Source organism: Rattus norvegicus, chromosome 4 (genome assembly GCF_036323735.1).
Source record: "Rattus norvegicus strain BN/NHsdMcwi chromosome 4, GRCr8, whole genome shotgun sequence".
NCBI classification, from domain to species: domain Eukaryota; kingdom Metazoa; phylum Chordata; class Mammalia; order Rodentia; family Muridae; genus Rattus; species Rattus norvegicus.
The window spans coordinates 42,447,810-42,470,658 of NC_086022.1; the positions used below are offsets into that span (position 1 = coordinate 42,447,810).

General features: G+C 37.1%; 1 protein-coding gene across 1 annotated transcript in view; it reads right to left on the reverse strand.

Annotated features, from left to right (window-relative positions):
* Vwde (von Willebrand factor D and EGF domains) overlaps positions 1 to 21,183 on the reverse strand; it is a 49,317-nt gene extending 28,134 nt beyond the window's left edge. Inside the window, exons 1-10 of the mRNA XM_063286914.1 lie at positions 21,103 to 21,183; positions 19,212 to 19,459; positions 18,346 to 18,435; positions 15,928 to 16,072; positions 13,158 to 13,372; positions 12,663 to 12,736; positions 11,148 to 11,421; positions 6,545 to 6,753; positions 5,451 to 6,400; positions 3,787 to 3,923 (exon numbers count right to left, since the gene is read on the reverse strand). Coding sequence (XP_063142984.1) covers positions 3,787 to 3,923; positions 5,451 to 6,400; positions 6,545 to 6,753; positions 11,148 to 11,421; positions 12,663 to 12,736; positions 13,158 to 13,372; positions 15,928 to 16,072; positions 18,346 to 18,417 — 2,076 coding nt within the window. The 5' untranslated portion in view covers positions 18,418 to 18,435; positions 19,212 to 19,459; positions 21,103 to 21,183. The remainder of the gene's footprint in view (positions 1 to 3,786; positions 3,924 to 5,450; positions 6,401 to 6,544; positions 6,754 to 11,147; positions 11,422 to 12,662; positions 12,737 to 13,157; positions 13,373 to 15,927; positions 16,073 to 18,345; positions 18,436 to 19,211; positions 19,460 to 21,102) is intronic.
* Between the last annotated feature and the right edge of the window lie 1,666 nt (positions 21,184 to 22,849).

Here is a 22,849-nt window from a genome sequence, read left to right on the forward strand (position 1 = left end):
TAAAACCAGATGTGCACATTTATAATTGTGCACATAATCACTTTTCATAGTACCAAGTCCCATGAAAGTAAAATATTTTCCCCCATGGGAAGTCAACTTCATGTTTTTGATTCTATTAAAAAACATACTATCCAAAGTAAAATGTGTCATTTTGCTAAAGCTAGTTTGTGTCATTTGAGTAGATTCTAGCCAGTTTATCCTACTCAATGCCAACAGAATGTCATGTTTAAGCTATACATTAGGTACTACTTTATAGTGTTATAAAAATCTTAACGTGTGAAAAGAAAATGGCAGAATGATTTGCTGAGTATTGACAATTCTATTGAAAACTAGAAGGGCACATTTGTTGACATCTGAATTCATTTGTATACTCAAATATATAAAAATGCATTTTGATTGCACAATGACGTAGCATTGGTCATACCACCTGATATTTCCTCAACATTGTAGGTTAGAAGGAAAGGGCAAGGACAGCGATATCACTCCAGCTTATGTGGAATAAGGTATAACCTCATTTTGAAGACTTTTTGATTGACAGCTCAACAGTTGTGCAGATATCTATAGTTATGGAGGAACAGTCTGTTATAGAAGGTCTGTCAGTTTCTCTAGCAGAGGAAGAATGACAAAAATAGCATAACAATTTTGTCGTGATAGCTATCCTTAAGGCATTTTGGACCTCTTGTTTTTCTCTGTGAAATCAGGCTGTGGCCAATGACTGGTCCTTAAGTTATGAGTTCTAGTCCTCTATGAAAAGGTTGACACAAAGTAGTAAATAAATAGGATTCTACATCCTTTATATTCAAAATTTTGTGTTTTTTATATGCTGAGGATATTCTTTTTAGTTTAAATATTTTAATTTTTTAGAGTTTCACACATGTGTCCTGTATTAAACCATATCTATCCAATCTCAGTTGATCAGCCCTGTACACATATACATATCAGCTGCTGGTATTCTGTTAAGGCAAAACATAAACGAAAAGAAATGGAGTATATAATATTTTGCTGTAATGACTGAGGTTGAAATAAGATATAATACAGAGAAAGTCCCAAATCTAATCTAGTCAAGGAAGGCTTCAGAAGAGGGTGTCATATTTTTTTCTTCCTGGAAGATAAAGGGAGCTTCTGTTTGGATACTGAAAACTGAAACAGAGAGAGGGAAATCCAACATGAATAGAGAAACCAGCGTTTGAAAATGAAGGAAGCACAAAACATCATGGTCTATAGTAGAGCTGAATGAAGACAAGAGGTTGTTTAAACTGCCCACAAAACGAGTCAGGATCTAGATCAGAAAGAGCCCTTTTCCTACAAGATTACTTTTTGGATTTAATACTATAGACAAGCAACTTAAAAACTGGAATTGACTTTTAGAGGAATAAAAAAAAGAGAAATGGATGTGTAGCTGGATTTCTAGATCAAGACATGTTTATCAATATTACTGTAATAGTAGAAAAGAGCTGCAAGCTATGATAGTCTGTTCTTTATGGAACATAGAAGATATATATGTGTGCCTTTGTACAAAAGAAATATGGTGAGGGGGATTAACTTGGAAACAATGATCATAGACATATATGTCAGTATATGGAGAGAATACTATAAAAATATGGAATAATGGGAACTCATTACTCTGGACAATAAAAAAGATAATGGAAAAAGTAGGTGAAAGAGAAGAGAAGGAATAAACAATTCTCTGTAAATACCTTTCCCATAGATCAAATTTTTGGAATTATGATAATATTCCAGACACTCTCTAAATACTTTTAATGCAAATAAACTAGAATTTATAGGAAACTCAAAAAGAAACAGAAACATTTAAACTAATTATATTACAATGAAATACATAACTACTTGAATATGAAGTAAAAATAGTGTATATCATTGGAAACTTCATTTGCTATTGTATCATTATGTCATTTTATAAATTTGATTTTCAAAGGTAGAGGGTAAAATATTTGACTATATATGTATATGCAAAGAATGACAAAATAGGTTTATATATTAGAAATGGTGGGAATTCCTTTTCACTTGTAAAAAAAAGAGAAACAAATAAGAAGAGAGACTAGAGTGAACCCTGTGCCATTCCAATAGAATCAGAGACAATGCTGTCAATATCTTGAAGATGGTAGATAAGACAGATGCTAAGTAGATAGGCAAAGATGATGAAGATAGATGATAGAATCATAGATCGATACATAGATGATAGAAAGATAATAGATATGTGTGCATGTTTGATCCATTGAGAGGTCTTAAAAGCAATAACTAGCCTGTAATAAAAAATGAAACCAGAAGAAAACATTAGCTTACTGGAAGCTTAGTGCCTTAAATACAAGTTCAGCAAACCCTAAAAGACTAGGGTTGCATGACTTGAAAATTGTGTCAAATTATGCTTAATAAAGAGTGAGCCAAGAAAGCCTTAAAACCCATGTTGGACACATTTTATGTTGAGATTTTAAGATTACATCTACATAAGTGGTATTTCCAATAGCAAGTTGACAGCTAATAAATATATACAAAAAAGGCAACACTAAATGAATGCTTATTGAATATATTTTCAAATATATATTCAAATATATATTATATATCCATACAGGAAAGGTTGGATAGAGAAGGAGGGGAAAATATATGCCAATTTTCTATTTGTAAAATTCTCTTCTATTCAATCATTTACTAAAAGCATGATCTTATATTATCAAATCAGCCAAAACCACAATTCTTCTCTCTTCTGATATTGAGACCCCATGCATAACATGATGCAATGAGCATATTTGTGTATAATTACACAAGGGGAATATTTCCAAAATTATTTTCTTCAGCAAATTCTCAGTGCCAGATTCACACTTTACTTCGTTGACTTAGATATAAAGAATGCAAAAACATGTTTTAAATTTTCAACTTTTCCAAATGAGCATCTAACTTTAAAAGCATGTCCTTATAATAAATTTTTTACTTGAATAAAGAAAAGGAAGATTGTATAATTCACAAAATAAAATATATTCTGATGTACTTGCATTCAAGCTGAATGACTTTTCTGCTTTAATAATCTTGCGAGACAAAGAACTGATGGAGGACCGAATGGGTATTTCAGAGTCAGCAAGGGAGATGTGATCGGAGCACAGCTATCCCCATTTGTGTTTTGGAAGGGCATATTCACCTTCTTGGCTGAAAACCATCACCATTCATGTGGTTTACTGCTCTAGAAAGACAGATGTTTCTAAATAACAAGCTTGATGTTCTTTTAGATTTTATCAATTATTCCTGAAAACCATGTCTTATTAATAATGGCATAAAATATTTATCAACAATCACAAGGATGTTGATCTAGTGAAGCAGTGTGGCCATTTTCCTGTAACTCTCAGTGGGTTGAACAGTCTGAGATCATGTCGCTCTCTGATAGACAAAGTTAACCTAAAAAATGGCATAAACTCAATCGCTTTACACACTACACCTGTGATGGTTTGCATATGCTTGGCCCAGGGAGTGGCACTATTAGAAGGTGTGGCCTTGCTGGAGGAAGTGTGTCACTGTGGGCGTGGGCTTGGAGACCCTCCTCCTAGCTGCCTGGGGATGCACAGTCTGTTCCTGGCATCCTTCACATGAAGATGTAGAACTCTCAGCTTCTCTGCACCATGCCTGCCTGGATGCTGCCATGCTCCTGCCTTGATGATAATGGTCTGAACCTGTAATCTAGCCCCAATTAAATGTTGTTCTTTATAAAACTTGCATTGGTAATGGTGTCTGTTCACAAAAATAAAACCCTAAGACAACACCCAAAGCCTGGGCTTATCATACCTCCAGTTTAGTAACGTCACACTTGATGGATAGTGACTCTTTGAAGCCATGACCAAAAGCTCTCACTGTGACACAGTTCTGCTTCTGAATATCACAGAATCCAACGTTCTCAATCTCGGTAATTTCAGGAACTATGTCTTTAGAGAAAAAAAAATGATTAAAAAAATCGCATGCTTTGTGAATTTCAGAAAAAGACCACATAATTATTTTGAGTGTCTAAATTAAAAGTATAATTCCAATAACAATTCGAAATGTACTCAAAACATTATTTGTAGCAATTAACTAATTAAACATTTAATCATGTTGTGTTTAAATAGGTATTGCTACCATTAAAACAAAAGCATTGTCATAATTGATAACTCTTAAACTCACATTTCCCTAATGTTTCAGCAATATTTGTATTAATTAAGAGCAGATGTTAACAAATTACACCTAAAACACATCTTAGTTTAGCCATATCAGCTTGTGCCAAATAAATAGATTACAGGTAAAATACGCTTCTATAATAAAATAGTTTACTTAACAGCGCAATACTCACTTTTCAAAAATCATTTCAGTATTACAAAATATTTTTATCAAAGTATTATATATACATGGATATGTGTATGTATATACATACACATATATAAATACACACACACACATATATATATATATGCATGTATAGTTTATACACCTATTCCAGTTTTGTCTATTTTTTGTTGTTCCATAAGGATAATTGTGAGTTTATTAATCACTAACAGGAAATATCTCTCTTAGAATTCATAGTTAACTGACTTTCATAAGGTTCTTATTCTGGTTGTAGCCTTAGTGAGCACATCTTACCTGCATCGGTGAGATCTGATTGTTAAAATGGATGTGTGCCTGTAAACAAAATTCCTCTGCCCTAATTCTGTCAAAGCCTGAGAAAACCTACCAGCCTTGGAAGAAAAATCACAAGCCTATGACCTCAGGATTCTCAAAATTCTCACAAATATTTGAATTAGTTTATCATGTCATGGTTGTAACACGTGTCTATTTACTGATGTATTTGTATTTAGTTCCACTACACGAGCTATAGGAATAAGCCAAAACAAGCCTCCATGTAACTTAAGTTTTATCATGCAATGGCAAAGATTGTTTTAAAGGTGAAAAAACATAAAATGTACAAACATGTGTTTTCAGGTATGTACAGAAATTTTAAATTAATTATGTCATAGGAGATAAAAAAAATATGGGGTTGTGTGAGAAAAACTACTAGGAAGTTTTTAAGTTAATACTCAGACAAGAGACAAGTTCCAAAATAGACTTAAAAATGATTTTGAGCAAATTAGTGTATTTAGTAAAATAACATAAAATAGTGCTTAAAATATATGGAACATGGGGGCTAGGTGAAAGGTTATTCTCTGCAGATAGAGGCACCAATTGTGTGCAAAAGCCTGTGTCAGGGTGGCCTGGCATTTCCAGTGAACAACAGAGATGAAGTCAGCTAGAAAGGACCAACAGCCACCACCAAGTTGCCACTGGACTTTACCTTTGACATTTGAATAAGATGAAACATTTGGGGGGATCCTTAGGATATTAACTAATATATTCTCACTATGGACTTAATAAACACTGAGGACAAACACATGTCCATAATCACATGCCATCCCCAACACCAAGGTTTCAGAGTATTTACATACCATGTGCGTGACTGCAGTCATAGGAACTGTAGCCTGGAAAACATGCGCAGCCCCAGTCCATACACTGTCCATGTCCGCTGCACAAACTGGGACATTTTAACACTTCTAGGATGCCTTCCATTGACTTCCTGTATTCTTCTACGTTGTGTTTTCCTTCTTCTAAAACGTGTCTCTCACATTCATTTTCTAACAAGGCCACTCCTGCCTCTGCCCAGGTAATGTCGTCCTTTAACAGAACATCCTTCACACACATGTCCATAACATGGTTTAGTGTCCTGCCAAGAAAGGGAAGACAGAGCCTTCCAATGCTGGAGTTGACTAGAGTCTGCTCACAGATTGCTAAGACGTTGAATTCAGTGAGGCCCGATGGTGTGGGCCATGAGGGGACAAACTCCTGCTGGCTGACCTCAGAGTGGTCCTCAGGAAAAAAATAAGAAAACTCTTCCAGGTTGCCTTGTCCAAGACTCTGGAAAGTAAATACGGGATGAAAGTCCTTCAGATTGTGTCGTTTCCATCTGCTTTGTAGATCATTCCTCATTTCCTGGTCCTCTGAATGCTTCTCATTACTCAAATATGTAGGAGGATTTTGAGTCTTATTCCCAGGATGCTGTAAATTTAACTCCGGTTTGAGCAGGCTTGGGTGGCCATGTTCCTGTAGTGAGACATTCAAATTGTTTTCTTCCGTAGGTGCATGAAGGTTTATTTTTCCAATAAGAGCTTCTGAATTGATATATTCAGAGTTAATATCTAGGTCCGGAATCAAGGAAGAGAAGTGGATGTGCTTGACGTCTTTGCAGCTGGAAGCCATTTCTGAATGAGACCTGCTGCCCAGATGGTGAGAAAGCAGATGGTGCGTGGAGGTTCCCAGCGAACAGCTGCAGTAGGATGGTTTTGCAGGAAACGGCGGGGATGTTGGTATTTTGTCAAACATGCTTTTTCCTGGTAGAAGCCTTCCAGATGAAAGACAGGATAATTATGTCAACAGAAACTTTTTTTTTTACCACCGATCTATTACGGAAGGGCAGAACATTGAATGGCCACGGCTTAAGCCTCATAGCAACACAAAAACAAATGAATCATAGCTTGAGTCTCACCTCCATTCATTGATAAAAGCGACATAATTGTTGACGTGGTGATCAATTTTGATCCCATTCTTGTCATGGAAATCGTTTTCTGGGTTTTCATCGAAGGTGCCACAGAGCCCCAATGTGCTTCTGAAGTCTAAACTAGGGATTCTTAGCGTTATACTCATACCCCACTCACTGAGGTCAGCACGGATGAACGCTCCGGAGGAAAACCAAATCTGAAAGCAGACAAGCCCACACTGAGATACGAGATGCTCAATCCACTCGGTTAAGAAAAGAGTGCCATGTAAGATATAAGAAAGTTATTTTTCTATGCACAAAAAGAATTAGAAGCTTATTTTTTACATGAAAACTTTCACTTAATATTATATTTTCAAAGAAATCACTTTTCACCTTATGCTGATTTGAAATTTGGTCACAATTTCAATTCTTTTAATTTTTATTTTTATGTGCATGGATGTTTTGCCGGCGTGTATGTTTGTTCTCCATGTGTGTGTGTGTGCACGCGTGCATGCGTGTGTGTGTGTGTGTGTGTGTGTGTGTGTGTGTGTGTGCCTGGTACCCGCAAAGGGCAAAATAGGGAGTCAGATCCTGTGAGACTGGAGTTACAGGCAGTTGAGACCTACCATGTGGATGTTGGGAATTGAACCTCCAAAAGAGAAGCCAGTCCTCTTAACTGTCTACAGACCCCACCATTTCAACTATTTATTGAAACAGATGGTTCTTGATTTCTTCCATAATTAAAATTTTGTATTTTGTAAGATTGAAGTAGTTAAAGCTAGTAAGAGCAATGTTAACAAAGTTGCATTCTGATGGTAGTAATGCATTATGGAATTGCACTGCCAAGTCATTAATTTACACCAATAAACATGATTTGAGAGGAATATAAGTCCTTGAAGCTAATCACTATTCTCTTATTGCCAGTAGGCAAATAGAATCAATACCCAAGTGACCTTAATGGTCTGTGCCATCTGACAATGAACCACTGCCACTGGTCCCAGTAATGTCCTGAGGCCAACCATCTGGATCTGTAATTGAAAAAAAATGACTTTTTCTAAAAGCACTAAAGACACATCACCAGTGTTTGTTTTTCAGTTTAAACATAATCCTTCTTGTCTCCTTATTTTAAAAAAATGATGTATACTCATGGTATTGCTTTTCATGAGTAATAACCTTATATTTCTAATATTTAAGCTGGTTAAAACTATTCCAAAGTCTATATATTGTATCTCTGCCTAGAAATCAACAAATGTCCACCCTCTCATTTTCTTGATCATAATTTCTTCTACTATGTGTCTAATTTTAATTTTCTCTTATTAAAATTCCCTATGGTACCTTATAAATTTCCTCTTACAGGGAGAGATGCAATGGACACCACTGGTGATACCTACATCCATAAGGATTTCACTAGAACAAGTTTCCAGTTAAAACTTTTCCTGAAATGACATATAGAGTCCCCTAGAAAGACTATTTTTCCATAATTTTTAATTTTTGGCAATATTATGTGGAAGGTAGTGGTCTTTATTTATTTGGTTAATTATGAGGCATTTCAATATTTTGTTGATTATTTGTACATTTAGACATACTAAGGAATTCACAAATTCCTTTGTGAATTGACTTTTTGTTTTTGCTTATTTATTTAGTTTTGACTGAGTCTTGCTATAGAACCCAGGCTTGTCTTATGCTCCCCATTCTGTTGACTTGGCTTCTAAACTTTGGATAGCAGTCATGTAGAGTGTTCCTCGACTCAAAGGATAAACAGGCTAAGAAAGAAATTAGGGAAATAATAGTCACAAATAACATAAACGACCTCGGTGGGACTCTAACCAAACAAGTGAAAGATCTGTAAAACAAGAACTTCAAGTCTCTGAAGAAAGAAATTGAAAAAGATCCCAGAAGATGGAAAGATCTCCCATGCTCATGGAATGGCAGAATTAATATAGTAAAAATGGGCATCTTGCCAAAAGCAATCTACATATTCCCCATCAAAATTCCAACTCAATTTTTCATAGAGTTAGAAAGAGCAACTTTCAAATTCTTCTGGAATAACAAAACACCCAGGATAGCAAAAACTAGCCTCAACAATAAAAAAACTTCTGGGGGAATTACCATCCCTCACCTCAAGCTATATTAAAAACTGTATGGTACTGGTACCAATACAGGCAGGTAGATCAATGGACTAGAACTGAAGACTCAAAAATGAACCCATTCACCTATGGTCACTTGATCTTTAAAAAGGAGCTAAAACCATCAAGTGAAAAAAAAGATAGCATTTTCAACAAATGATGCTGGTTCAAATGGAGGTCAGCATGTAGAAGAGTGCAAATCAATCCATTCTTATTGCCCTGTACAAAGTTTAAGTCCAAGTGGATCAAGGACCTCCACATCAAACCAGATATACTTTTTTCTATTAGTTTGACTAATAGAAAAAAAAGTGGGGAAGAGCCTCAAACACATGGGCACTGAGGAAAATTTCCTAAACAGAACACCAATGGCTTATGCTCTAAGATCAAGAATTGACAAATGGGGCTTCGTAAATTGGGAAAGCTTCTGTAAGACAAAGAACACTGTCATTAGGACAAAATGGCAACCAACAGATTTGGAAAAGATCTTTACCAATCCTACAACTGATAGAGGGCTAATATCCAAAATATACAAAGAACTCAAGAAATTAGACTCCAGAGAGTCAAATAACCTTGTTAAAAATGGAGTCCAGAGCTAAACAAAAAATTCTCACCTGAGGAATATCAAATGGCTGAGAAGTACCTAAAGAAATATTCAACATCCTTAGTCATCAGGGAAATGCAAATCAAAACAACTGAGTTTCCACCTCAAAACAGTCAGAATGGCTAAGATAAGAAACTCAGGTGACAACAGATGCTGGTGAGGATGTGGAGAAAGAGGAACACTCCTCGATTTTTTGGTGGGACTGTAAGCTGGTACAACCACTCTAGAAATCAGTCTGGAGATTACTCAGAAAATCAGACATAGTACTTCCTGAAGACCCAGCTATACCTCTCCTGGGCATATACCCAAAAGATGCTCCAACATATAACAAGGACACAGGCTCCACTATGCTCATAGCAGCCTTATTTATAATAGCCAGAAGCTGGAAAGAACCCAGATGGCCTTCAACAGAGAAAAGGATACAGAAAATATGTTACATTTACACAATGGGGTACTACTCAGCTATCAAAAAAAATGACTTCATGAAATCCATAGGCAAATGGAATGAACTAGAAAATATCATCCTGAGTGAGGTAACCCAATCACAGGAAAACACACATGGTATGCACTCACTAATAAGTGGATATTAGCCCAAAAGCTCGAGTTACCCGAGATGCAATCCACAGACCACATGAAGCTCAAGAAGAAGGATGACAAAAGTGCAGATGCCTCACTCCTTCTTAAAAGTGGGAACAAAAATATTCATAGGAGGGGATATGGAGGCAATGTTTCGAGAAGAGTCTGAAGGAAAGGCCATTCAGAGCCTGCCACACATGGGTACACAGCACATACATATATATGTATACAGCCACCAAAACTAGATAAGATTGATGAAACTAAGAAATGCATGCTCACAGGAGCCAAATATAGCTGTCTCCTGAGAGTCACAGTCAGAGCATGCAGAGGCAAATGTTAGCAGCAAACCATTGAACTGAGAACCGAACCGGATCCCTGTTGGATGAGTTAGAGAAAGGATTGAAACTGAAGGGGCTTGCAACCCCATAAGAACAAGAATGCCAACCAACCAGAGCTCCCAGGGACTAAACCACCACCCAAAGACTATGCATGGACAGACCCATAATTACAGATGCATATATAGCAGAGGATGGCCTTGTTGAGCACCAATGGAAGGAGAAGTCCTTGGTACTGCCAAGGCTGGACCCCTCCAAGGGGAGTGGTTGGGGAGGAGAACACCCTTATAGAAGAAGGGGAGAGGGAAGGGATAGGGGACTTGTGTCCAGGAAATCGGAAAAGGGAATAACATTTGAAATGTAAATAAAAAATATCCAATAAAAAAAGGAGAAAAAAATAGGATTAGCAGACCACAGCCTGTCACTGTAATGAACCCCGTTTGTTTAATAAAGATGGAAGAAATCCAATTAAAAATATAATTTATGGCCCTTTGCCTGATTTTTACTCTTTTTCATATATCTACCAATGTCTTCCTGAAGTAGTAACAGAGTGTATTCATTTAAAAAAAACTGCTCAGCTATTCCTGAATATTGATTTTTGTCATTTTACCTATTATCTATTTATTAGACATTGCCACGTAATTTTAGGACTAATCCACAAAACTAATATTAAAATGTTTTAAAGGAATAATTTGGATATGAGGGTATGCTGCATTTTGAATAATAGGTTAAAATATAAGCTTTTTGTCCAATATCTGAGTGAACCTAAAGCTATCTCTTTCTTTTTTACATTCTCATGCATGTATATAATATATTTTGATTATATTCATTCATTATCTTCTAAGTGCTTATTTCTTCAGCAGCCTAATATCAAAACATAACAGTCCCTAATTTGTAAGCATGAATAAAAGTTAATCAAAATTATGAAAAGCAAAACTCCTTCTACTGTTAAATTTTTACTTCTGTCCACATACCGTGATTTTTCTTCCTAAATAAGACTCAGTTATTCTGATATTTCTTGATGATGATTCTTGGCTCTTTACAAACAAATATGGCGGAGATTCACGTAACTGCCCACTGCACATATCAAAAGTAACAATGTCACCTTCTTCTTTTGCAACAAAGCCACAGTTACATGACACAGGATAGTGTAAGCTCCCACAGTCCCACTGACGTACGTGGATTTCAAAATCACGTGACATACTCTTAGAAAGCACAAACGTTCCAGTCTTGAAGTTGTCATATACCCTAGTATGAACAAAGGTCAGCTACATTGAGAATCAGGATAAAATATTATAACAATATAACTTTAATATATAAAAGTTCCTTAATGTATGTATAAGCAGGCAATGTATTTTGTTCTCAGAGTAAGAAATTTGTGTTTTCAGCACATTTGTGGTTCTGAAGATTGATATGTGTCTGTGAATGACTCAAAGTGGTCACAGATTCCTTAACTCTTTCCCATATCTCTCTCTGTCTCTTTGTCCATCCAGCAGGCTTTACTCTTAAAGGAGACTATGCTTGCAGAGTAAACAGGCAGCTGGCTGCCTTCCTTACAGAAAGCATTTTCTAACGTGGGTATTACTTACTGCTTTCAGTAGTCGGTCTCTTTTAATAAAATCAGGAGCTCTATTTCCTTCCCTTATTTTCTGTCTGTTTTAATTTTCTTCCTGGCACGTATTTGCTTTCAACACTTTTTTTATTTCTAGTACTACTATGATTGGTGTGAATCGTGTATCTGTATCAATTCTTCTATCCAGCTCATAGTGGAGGGTTCCACCACTATGTCACTCAGGAATAATCTACTGACAGCTGTCACGCAATGTTTAAAACACCTGTCAGGTATCATGTAGAAAGGTTTTACTAGACAATGAGTTGTCTCTCTTCTTAAGGATGGCTTAGCATCACAAAGCCCCAGCTACAGACTGTGAAAGCAGTATCATTTTGATACCCTTTTCATTACTTTGAACAGTTTACTTGAATTCCAGAAACAACCACAAAGGACGTCATGGTAGGAAAAAAATCAATTTTGAAAATTGGCATTCTTATCACTAATTAAATGCAAATAGTATTAAAGTAGATTGAATGAATTAGCTTCATCATTCACATAAGCCTCATAGATTATTTTGTAATTCTATAAACATACAACACAGTAAATACTCAGTGAAAATAAATGACTTAAAATCAAAATAAATAGGCGGCCAAACATGAATGATATGTGCATTTGTAATAATCTTCAATACATCTTCACTTATAATAATCCAAAAATTCAGGCCCATTAGTTGTTTGCATTATTTACTAAGGAACAGAATCAAGGCAAAAATATTCTACACAAATACACTAATGTCTAGAAACAAACCAGCAAAAGTGCAAATCATTGAAAACATAAGGAAATGATAAAAAAGTGTGATGCTTAAAACAAAACATGGCAAAAAAAAAAAACCAAAGAAAATAAAAGCCACCAAAAGAAGAAAAGACCAGGACATTACCTGCCATCAAACGTAATGATGTGTGGGTCAGTAAATGAATAGCAGTAAGCAGACGGGACATCCTTGATTTTGACCTGTGGAAGAAGAAGATGTTTAAATGTTAACATTGATTGCTGGCTAGTAAATTTTTAGCAATTGAAACTACTATTCAATAAATTCTTTTTATAGGTGCTGAAAATGAAACTGTTTTAAAGTAAAAATATTAAGCATTTTTTAAGATTATTTATTTCTATAATGCATCCGTATGTGTACATATGGCAACTGTAAACAGGTGGCCATAGAGACCAAAAGCAAGTGTCAGGTCTCCTAGAGAAGAAGTTACAGGCAGTTGTCAGCTGCCTCAGACGGCAATAGGAACCCAACTTTAGTTCTCTAAAGGACAAGAAAGGAAACTTAGCCTTTTAGCCATCTCTTCAAATAATTTATAAAAAAATTGTTGGCACAAATGTATTTTTAAATCTTAAGTTATAAAGGTTATTTTTCTGATTAGTCAACCTGGATGCTGTCTGGAGTGTATCTGTCCCACAGGAAAATATCATTAACTATAGGTTCCACAGTGATGTCTGTAACTCTGTCTCCATCCCGGGAAAAGTCTATCACAGCAGTGTAATACACTATAGCCTGGCTACATATTCCATCGGCACAAGGGTTCTGGTAAAGGTCCACATGGCACGAAGACAATGCCAAATTTAAATTGAGGTGTTCTTTACCTATTCAGGAAGAAAAAAACATTTTAAAAAGTTTTTTTCCAAGATATATACAAGTCAAATGTAGTTATTTGATCAATATGAGACAGACTAAAATATTATTCTTAAATATTTTTCTTTAAAAGTTACTGTAATGTTTGTTTAAATTAAAATAAAGCTACTGAATCTACTTGATCTTTATAGATAATATTAATTTAAAGTATGTATGCATACATACAAACACACTACTATTTTCAATAAAGTTATAAGTACATGTGCATTTAGACAAAATTCAAAAGCAGTAAACAACAGGTAGGAGAGGGTAATGAATAATTTAGTAGAATATTTCGTCAACATAAATGTTCATATACTATTTTGACATTCAGTAAGAAAATGATGTAGCGCTCTTGAAGGTGATCATGAGTAATAAACTCATTTCACGTTATAAATATCAGAATATACTCAGAACTTCAAAATGATAGTAATAAAGAAAAAAGGAAATAGGGGTTGGGAAAGGAAAAAAAAGGAAATAATCCTGAGAGGAAACAGTAACGGAAAACGAAAACAGAACTTTAAAAAGTGATATAGCTCATTTGCATAATTTCTGGTCTTTTCATTAATGAAAGTACATGTCCTGAGATTGGATATAAAGAAGCAGGTTTTCAAATTCAATTCAACACCACAAAGCCTTCCTGAGATTCAAGGAGGAAGAAATTAATTCTAAAGACTATTTTTTACACACATGAATTTTACAGGTATGAAATTGCAGTAGTTGGGTAAAATTTATACACTCTACTGGGTTCAAGATCCCAGAAAAAATGTTCTCTCTCTCTCTCTCTCTCTCTCTCTCTCTCTCTCTCTCTCTCTCTCTTTCTTTTTTAAGACAGGGTTTCTCTGAAACTAGGTCTGTAGGCCAAGTTGGCCTCAAACTCTGTCTGTGCCTTCCAAGCGCTGGGATTAAAGGTATGTGCTACTACTGCGTGGCCTATGTTTCTCTTTTTATTTTCCTAGAAATACATTTTTCTCATACTCATAAAAATAATAGAAACGTCGAAATTCCTTAGCTAGCTCCCTAGAAAGAGTGTGGAATATGTCTGGATCAGGTACAGGCAATGACTTCATTTCCCAAGTATTCAATATGAAGGCCAAGGCTGTTCTCATGGAACCTGTACAACAGCTGCAGGGCCTCTGTCAAATCAGGTAACCATGTTCTCTGTCATCGTAGACACTGGGGGGAAGGGAAGGGAAAGAGCACCCAGTATGAAATCAGAAATTTCTCCCTAGAAATAGAGAACAACTTTTAATTGGCAATCAGACACACAAGATATAAGAGCACATTTATGCCATTTTTATATTATTATAGCAATAATTGTCTTAATTAAAGAAACCAAGAGTGTGTAAGTATATTTGAACGTATACTTCTAATCAAGAGAAAATTTGGCTTAGCATAATTTGGACAGTTCTATGTGTTCAGTAATATGTGTTTTCATGCTTCCCAGAAGTAGCTTGACCTGGAATTGTGTCAAAGGTCTGAGCTGTAATAAAATCACAAGCCTGATGTACACAGGCCTCCAGAAGTCTAAGTGCCCAGGTAGGTATCTTCTAAGCATGTATAATTGTCAAGTCCCTTAGCGTGACATCTTTGAGTTTCTTTTTAAGCCTCTAATTCACCTTCTTAAATTTTAATTTTAATTCATTAATTTATTTGTATATCAGGCAGGAGACTAACCTGGGCCTGTTAATCTTTTCACCTCTCTTATTCAGTTCAGTGTTATAAGGCCATTATCACCTAGATACCCTGTGCTTGAGGTTCTACTGAAAATGCTTTATTGTATGAAAAATGTACAGTGTGCAAACAGAACTATCATTTCTCTTTATAGGTTCTGTTTTAATCAGAAAATCTCTGGTTTGGGTCAGAGCAATTTGGAAACTTGGAAAGAACTCAAGCAACCCAGCCACAGCTATTCACAGTCTGCTCTCTTGGCTGTTCTATGCTGTTCTAGGGAGAGGCTTCCCTCTCCATTTTGTTCTAGTAGTGATCTATCTATGGTCATGCATCAGGTATCCATGGGTAGGATCAGTCATTTATATGGAGACAAAATATCCCACATGAAGCTTACATTGGGGAGGGAAGTGTACAGAACTCATTATGAGATCCATGTTTCATAAGCTCCAACTCTGAGTACCTCACAAAAAATATTTTCAGTGAAGGCATTTTTGGAAAACCGTAAAGTTGTCGCTATCTCCACAAACAAGGCAGCGAGAAGAAAAGGTAGGAGACAGAGAAGAAGGGAAGTGATCGATTACGAAGATGTGGATGGAAAGAGGACCAATGTCAACATGGAGCAGATAGCTCACTAGTGTGCTTGAACCAGAAAGGAAGAAAAAGCAAACATGAATCACTGGGTCCATCATCGGTTCAACATTACGTCAAATCATTAATATGATATGGCTATAGTTTGATTTAAGCAAGAAACATATTTTCTTATGTGAGTACAATCCAGGGACTCTCTCTGCAAGAGACCAAGGATCAGTTATTGCCTGGCAAGTAATAAACCAAAGTGAACTTAGTGTGTTACCGTGTTCGATGGTTTTCAGTTTTAATGAGATTTTGCATCCTTGATCAAGCTCACTAAATTCAGAGCAAACAATAGGAATTGTACTCTCTATCCTCAGCTGGTATTCTTTTCCATCTTCTGATATAGTGTCCAGTTCAGGTTTTAACTAGCATGAGAAAATACAGCATTTAAGTTCAAATGGAATGTATTTCTAGGAGTCCATTTTGAAGACATGTTTTTGTTGGTGTTGTTGTTATTGTTACCCCAGCAGACTATCATTTGCTTAGTGAGACATTAATAACAACCATTCTGTTTTATTTCCGTAAACATGGCCGATTAACATCAAACCAGTAAAAATTCGTTGATTCTGGAGAATGAAGGATGAGAGATGGTGATTTTTTTTTCTCATTTGTTTGCTGATGCTTATTGACACAACCAGAGAAGAACCTGGTGATTTTCAAGGACTTATTGTCACCATTGAAATGTATATATTTACTTAATACATAAGCCAAAATGTCATCACCTTCACCATTCTGCTCCTCAGCTTGTTTCTGACCATCTGCCTTTTAAGTTAGACTTCCTATTATGTATTGATACAACCTGAGTCCACTCCCATCCATCAGGCAGTCATATGTGGAAGCAGGGATCTTTGGTGTTGTTCCCACAGCCTCAAGTCTTAACCGTCTCTAAGAAGCCTTGCTTTTTTTCTTTAATTTTTTTCATTTACTTTATATCCTGCTCACTCTCCCTTCCTGGTAACCCTCGCCTACAATCCTTCTCCCTTTCCCCCTCAGCTTCTCCTGCAAGCAAGTGGGTGAGCAGGTGAGACTTCCCCCTTGGTATCCTCCCCCCCTCCACTCCCCAGTACTTCAAGTCTCTGTGAGGCTAGGCATTTCCTCTCCCACAGAGGCCAGACAAGACAGCACATCTGGAAGAACATATCTCACAGACAAGCAACAGCTTTTGCTAACAGCCCCCATTCCAGTTGTTCAGGACCCACATGAAGACTGAGTTACACATCTACTACATATGTGTGGGGAGGCCTAGGTCCAGCCCATGTATGATCTTTGGTTGGTGGTTCTGACTTTGAGAGCCCCAAGGGTGAAGGTTAGTTGACTCTGTTGGTCTTCCTGTGGAGTTCTTATCCCCACCAGGGCCATAATCCTTCATTCTACTCATCCACAAGAGTTCCCAAGTTCCATTCACTGATTGGCTGTGAGCACCTGTTATCTGTTTGAATCAACTACTGTCTGGGAGCCTGGAAGAATTGCTTCTTAGTGCGCTTCCTTTGTTAGACTAATAACAGTGGCTGACCACTGACATTGTTTAGCTGAGTATCTACTAAAGCAGAGGCAAAGGTTATTGTGCTCCCAGGGTCAGAGCTCTCTTTGCTCTCCCACTGCTAGCTCTTCTGACAAAGTAATTGAGTCTTCCTTACCTGGGTTCTGTCTATGTGTGCATGAACTTAGCTAGACAAAGGGTTTTATCCTGTCTTTAAGTCCTGTTTTCACAATTGACCAATCTCCCACATTATCTTTGGATATGATGCAACATGATGCCCTATGCAATCTCCAATTCCATTAGTGGACCCCCTCCCCACCAGTGTTACTCTTTAGCTTCTGTCCTTCTGTTCTGCCCGTGCCTTCCACTGGTGTGAGTCCCTGACACTCGGCTTACCTGTTGGAAGAACGCATCGCTTTCTAGATCCAGCACGAAAGTGAGCAGCAGCAATCAATAGAATTATATTGTTTAGTTAGCACAATCATGGCAATCCATAAAGCCCAGAGCTGAGTCCTTTCAGCTCAAGTCCCAGGTGCTAGCCCTTCATCTGGTTTCTCTCTTCAAACATTTACAATAGTCAAGTAGTAGCATTCTCACAATGCATAATAGAATATCTACTAGAATGACTTATGAAAATAGAGTCTTTGACTTATTTATTCTAATTTGAGCTTTAGACCTCCTTTGTCACAAGTCCATGAATTTGATGGCTTGACTTGTGAGGCTTTACTTTATCATGGCGGACAATTTTACATTCAGTCTTTCCTGAGACTGGCAATATTCTGTGACATGCTTTCTTATATTGCTAGGTAGCGGTAGCCATTTACAGCTCCTAGAAATGGGTCATGAAGAGTAAACATCTAATATTCCACAATGGACTTGTTGCTATGCTATGATGCAGTAAATACAATTTTGACTCAAACTGTTTTTCAATTGATGATGAGTTTACTGGGACACAGTGCCACCATAAGTAAAAGAGCACCCCAAATTCAGCTCCTTCCCATGTGTCTCCCAGCTTTGCTGGATATGAAAATTATTCAGGTTGCTCTTTAAAATGAAAATTAATCTAGACTTTCTGATTCAGTCCAAGATAAGGCCCAGGAACCATCATGGGCAAACTATAGAAAATTAACTTTCTAGCTCATACTGAATGCTACACACCTTAATTCCAGCAAAAAATCCTTGGCTTTCAACAGCTATACTTGGTACATCTGGTTTCTCCAAGTAAAACATGGCAGCAGTGCAGAATATCTATGAATACAGTTAAGAAATAATCACTTGGTAATGACATTATAAACATGCAAATTATCTTTCAATCTTTAATTTAATTGTTAGTAAATTATAAAATTAAAGAGATGGCCAGCAGTTAAGAGCACTTGCTGCTCTTGTATGGGATTCAGGTTCCATTTTTAGCACCCACAAAGTGGTTCAGAGCTACCCATAATTCCAGATTCAGGGGATCCAATACCCTTTCTGAACTTCATGGACATCCAACACACACATGGTACATGAACTTACAAAAACCCTCATACATAAGATAAAATAAATAAAATTATATTTAAATACTTGCCAAAAATTTGAGAAAAATTCTATCGTATATAATTAGTTATTGAACCTCAATATAAAGGATAGTGCAAAATATATATACATATATATATATGTATATATGTGTGTGTGTGTGTGTGTGTTAGAAAGTAGAAACATGGTATTAGCATTGAAAAGTTAGAACATTATTTTCCAATATATAAGAATATAGTCTTAAAAACCTGAAAGAGACATATAATTTTAAGATTCACCAAAAATCAGCAGATTGTTAAAAGGAAATATTTAAACATAGTCACCAAACATACATTATTGACATGTCTAGCTGTTACCAGAATTAGCACAATTGACAAGTAGAAAAAATGCAAAGTCAAGACACTACTGCTTTATATGTTAAAGACAAAAGCAGTTTTCAGTGTTCAGCTTGAAATCTATTTTTGAAAATCAATATATTCATGAAAAAATGTAAGTTATTTTTTACATACCCTATCTCCAAGTCGGAGATTTATGCCATCAAGCTCTAAAATCGAGAACGCCTGAATAGTGCTCTCCTGTCTCAGTTCTTCTTTGATTTCTTGGGAAGAAAGCCTAGACCAGGCTATCAGAAATCCTACTGAGTTGTTTGTTGGGGAAACATCAAAAGTACACCTACAAAACACCTGGGAGCCCACAAGCTCCACTGAGACCTTGGGCCTGCCAGGAGGAGGAGGAGGCAGTACTGTGGAGAGCTGACCTGGAAGGAGAAAACACAGCTGGTAAATCAGGGAGAAAAGAAAAGAAAAGAATCTCAGCAAAAACAAAAACAAAAGCACTTGAAGACCATCAATTCAGGACTTACTTTAAGGAGACAGCAAAGAAATTTGGGGGAAAAATGATTATTTTCTAGCAGGCAACAAAGGGAAATACTCCAATTTGAACTATGTTAAGTACTGACTGGCACCAGAGTAACAGCTTAGGCTTACATTAGTCATGCAGAACCTTAGCAAAGCCTGGGTTGTGAAAAGAAAAAGGACTCACATTCCTCAGGCAATCATCAGTTCTAAATATAGAACGGACAAAAGTTAGTCACTAGCCTTTGTAATTTCTTGCTATAAAGATAACGATTTACCGTAGCATCAAGTCAAATATGTGTTTTGTAATTTGCTTTTAGCCCTATTCATCATAACTTCAGGTCGACAGAGCCGTTCGTGTGTTGTGGTTATGTTGTCAATGAACTGTACTCAGTGCTTGCCAATTGTCTTATTTTTTTTCATTTTTTCCTGAGGCTTCTGATATGCTTGAAGTTTGTTCCAGGAACTATATAAAAACTTTACAAGGTTTTTGTTTTTGTTTTTGTTGTTTTAATTCCAGGCATTTGTAAAGTTAAATCTTGGGGTCTGTAAAGATTGTCTTGTTTTAGAAATAGAAAAATATTCAACTGATAAAATTTAATAAGATGCTTTACTATATTCTGAAGTGTACATCATTTTACTACATACATTATTATTTTTTGACAATCACAAAGTTAACTTTCTAAATCTATTCCACAGAATACTAGAAAATTTCAAGAAACCTTGTATTAAGGACTTTTTTAATAAAGAAACTTGTGCCTTACAGTCTGCATCAGTACCCTGAACAGACATTGGGCTCCAGCTCCATACCCAGTCCCACAAGACCCAGAGGAAGCCTGACTCCCAGGTGCTCTGACACACCCAGGAACAGAGGTGTGGAGGCCACAACTACCCCAACCCCTGGAGTAACTAAGACTCCCAGAATCCAGGGACTCAGGAACCCCCAACCAGCCAGGGGCACAGTTTTTTTCCACTCTGAAGTAGTGCCCTGGGCAGACATTGGATGCTGGCTCCGCACCAAGTACCACATCACCCAGAGAAAGCCAGACTCCCAGGCTCTCTAACTGTCCCAAGATCAGAGATGCTCTGAAACACCCAGGATCACAGGATTACAGAGGAAGCTCAATTCCCAGGCTATCAGACACAACCAGGATCTCAGAATCATAGGCTCCCAGAATCAAAGGATCACAGAGACAGCAGATCTGAGGAGTTATGACATCACAAGGATCACAAGAGGAATGGGCTGCAGTCAGAGACAGAAAGGTCAGGTAACACTAGAGATAACCAGATGGCCAGAAGCAAGCACAAGAACATAAGCAACAGAAACCAAGGCTTTTTGGTGACATTAGAACTCAGTTCTGCCACCAGAGCAAATACTGGATATCCCAACACACCAGAAAAGCAAGATTTGGATTTAAAATCAGATCTCATGATGATGAAAGAGGATTTTAAGGAAGAACATAAATAACTCTCTTAAAGAAATACGGGAGAGTGGTTTCTGCCTGCCCCCAGAGCTGAAAGCTAATAGCCAGGAGCACCGACCCACCTGAAAGCAGAGGGAAGACCAAGTCTTCTGCTCCAAGCAACCCACCTGCTGGCCTCAGGACACACAAAGGCAGGAACAGTCTGAGACAGGACACTTCCGGTTTCTGCCTGCGCCCAGAGCTGAACAACTCCCACAGCTCTCTGTACCCAAATCCCATGGGGGAGAGAGCTGGACTTTCAGAAGTACAGACAATCCTGAGAGCTCTGGGGAGATCTCCAGTTCTGCTCACATTCCTAGCCCAAGAGCAACCTGCCTAGTTCCCTCTGGATACAGGAACCTAGGAGCAGTCAGGGCAGGACTTTTCTGGTTTCTGCCTGAGCCCAGAGCTAAAAGCCAGTCTCCAGGAGCACTGACACAGCTGAGAACAGAGGTAAGACCAATTCTTCTGCTCCAAGCAACCTGCCTTGAGGCTTCAGGACACACAAACCCAGGAGCAGGTCTCAGTTTCCAGATTTGGCTGAAAGAAAACAGGTCTACAGGAGTGCTAACACACAGGTTTACAGGAGGGTCAAGCCACTGTCAGAGACAGCAAGACATGCTAACACCATAGACAACCTGATGTCGAGAGGCAAGCACAGAAACCTAAGCAACAGAAGCCAAGACTACTTGCCATCATCAGAGCCCAGTTCTCCCACTGATGTAAATATTACATATCCAAACACCCTGGAAAAGCAAGATTTGGATTTAAAGTCACATTTCATGATGATGATAAAGGATTTTAAGAAGGACATAAATAACTCCCTTAAAGAAATACAGGACAGCACAGATAAACAGGTAGAAGTCCTTAAAGAGAAAACACAAAAATCCCTTAAAGAATTACAGGAAAACACAAACAAATAGGTGATGGAATTGAATAAAACTATCCAGGATCTAAAACCTGAAATAGAAACAATAAAGAAATCCTAAAGGGATTCAACCTTGGAGATAGAAAAAGGAAAGAAATCAGGAATCACAGATGCAAGCATCACCAACAGAATATAAGAGATAGAAGAGAGAATCGAAGGTGCAGAAGATACCATAAAAAACATTGACAGAAGAGTCAAAGAAAATACAAAAAGCAAAAAGCCCTTAATCCAAACATCCAGGAAACCCAGAACACAATGAAAAGACCAAAACCTAAGGATAATAGGTATAGAAGAGAATGAAGATTCCCAACTTAAAGGGCCAGTAAATATCCTCAACAAAATTAAAGAAGAAAACTTCCCTAACATAAAGAAAGAGATGGCCATGAAAATAAAAAAAAGCCTACGTAACTCCAAATACACTGGACCAGAAAAGAAATTCCCACTGTCACAGAATTAAACATCAAATGCACAAAACAAAGAAAGAATATTAAAAGCAGTAGGGGAAAACAGTCAAGTAACACATAAAGGCAGACCATCAAAATTACACCGCACTTCTCAACAGAGACTATGAAAGCTAGAAGATCCTGGGCAGATGTCGTACAGACCCTAAGAGAACACACATGCCACCCTTGGCTACTACTATATCCAGCAAAACTCTCAATTACCATGGATGGAGAGACCAAGTTATTCCACGACAAAACCAAATTTACAAAATATCTTTCCACAAATCCAGCACTACAAAGGATAATAGATGGAAAACCCAACACAAGGAAGGAAACTACACTCTAGAAAAAGCAAGAAAGCAATCTTCTTTCAAGAAGCCCAAAAGAAGTTAGCAACACAAACATAATTCCACCTCTAACAACGAAAATAACAGGAAGCAACAATTACTTTCCCTTAAT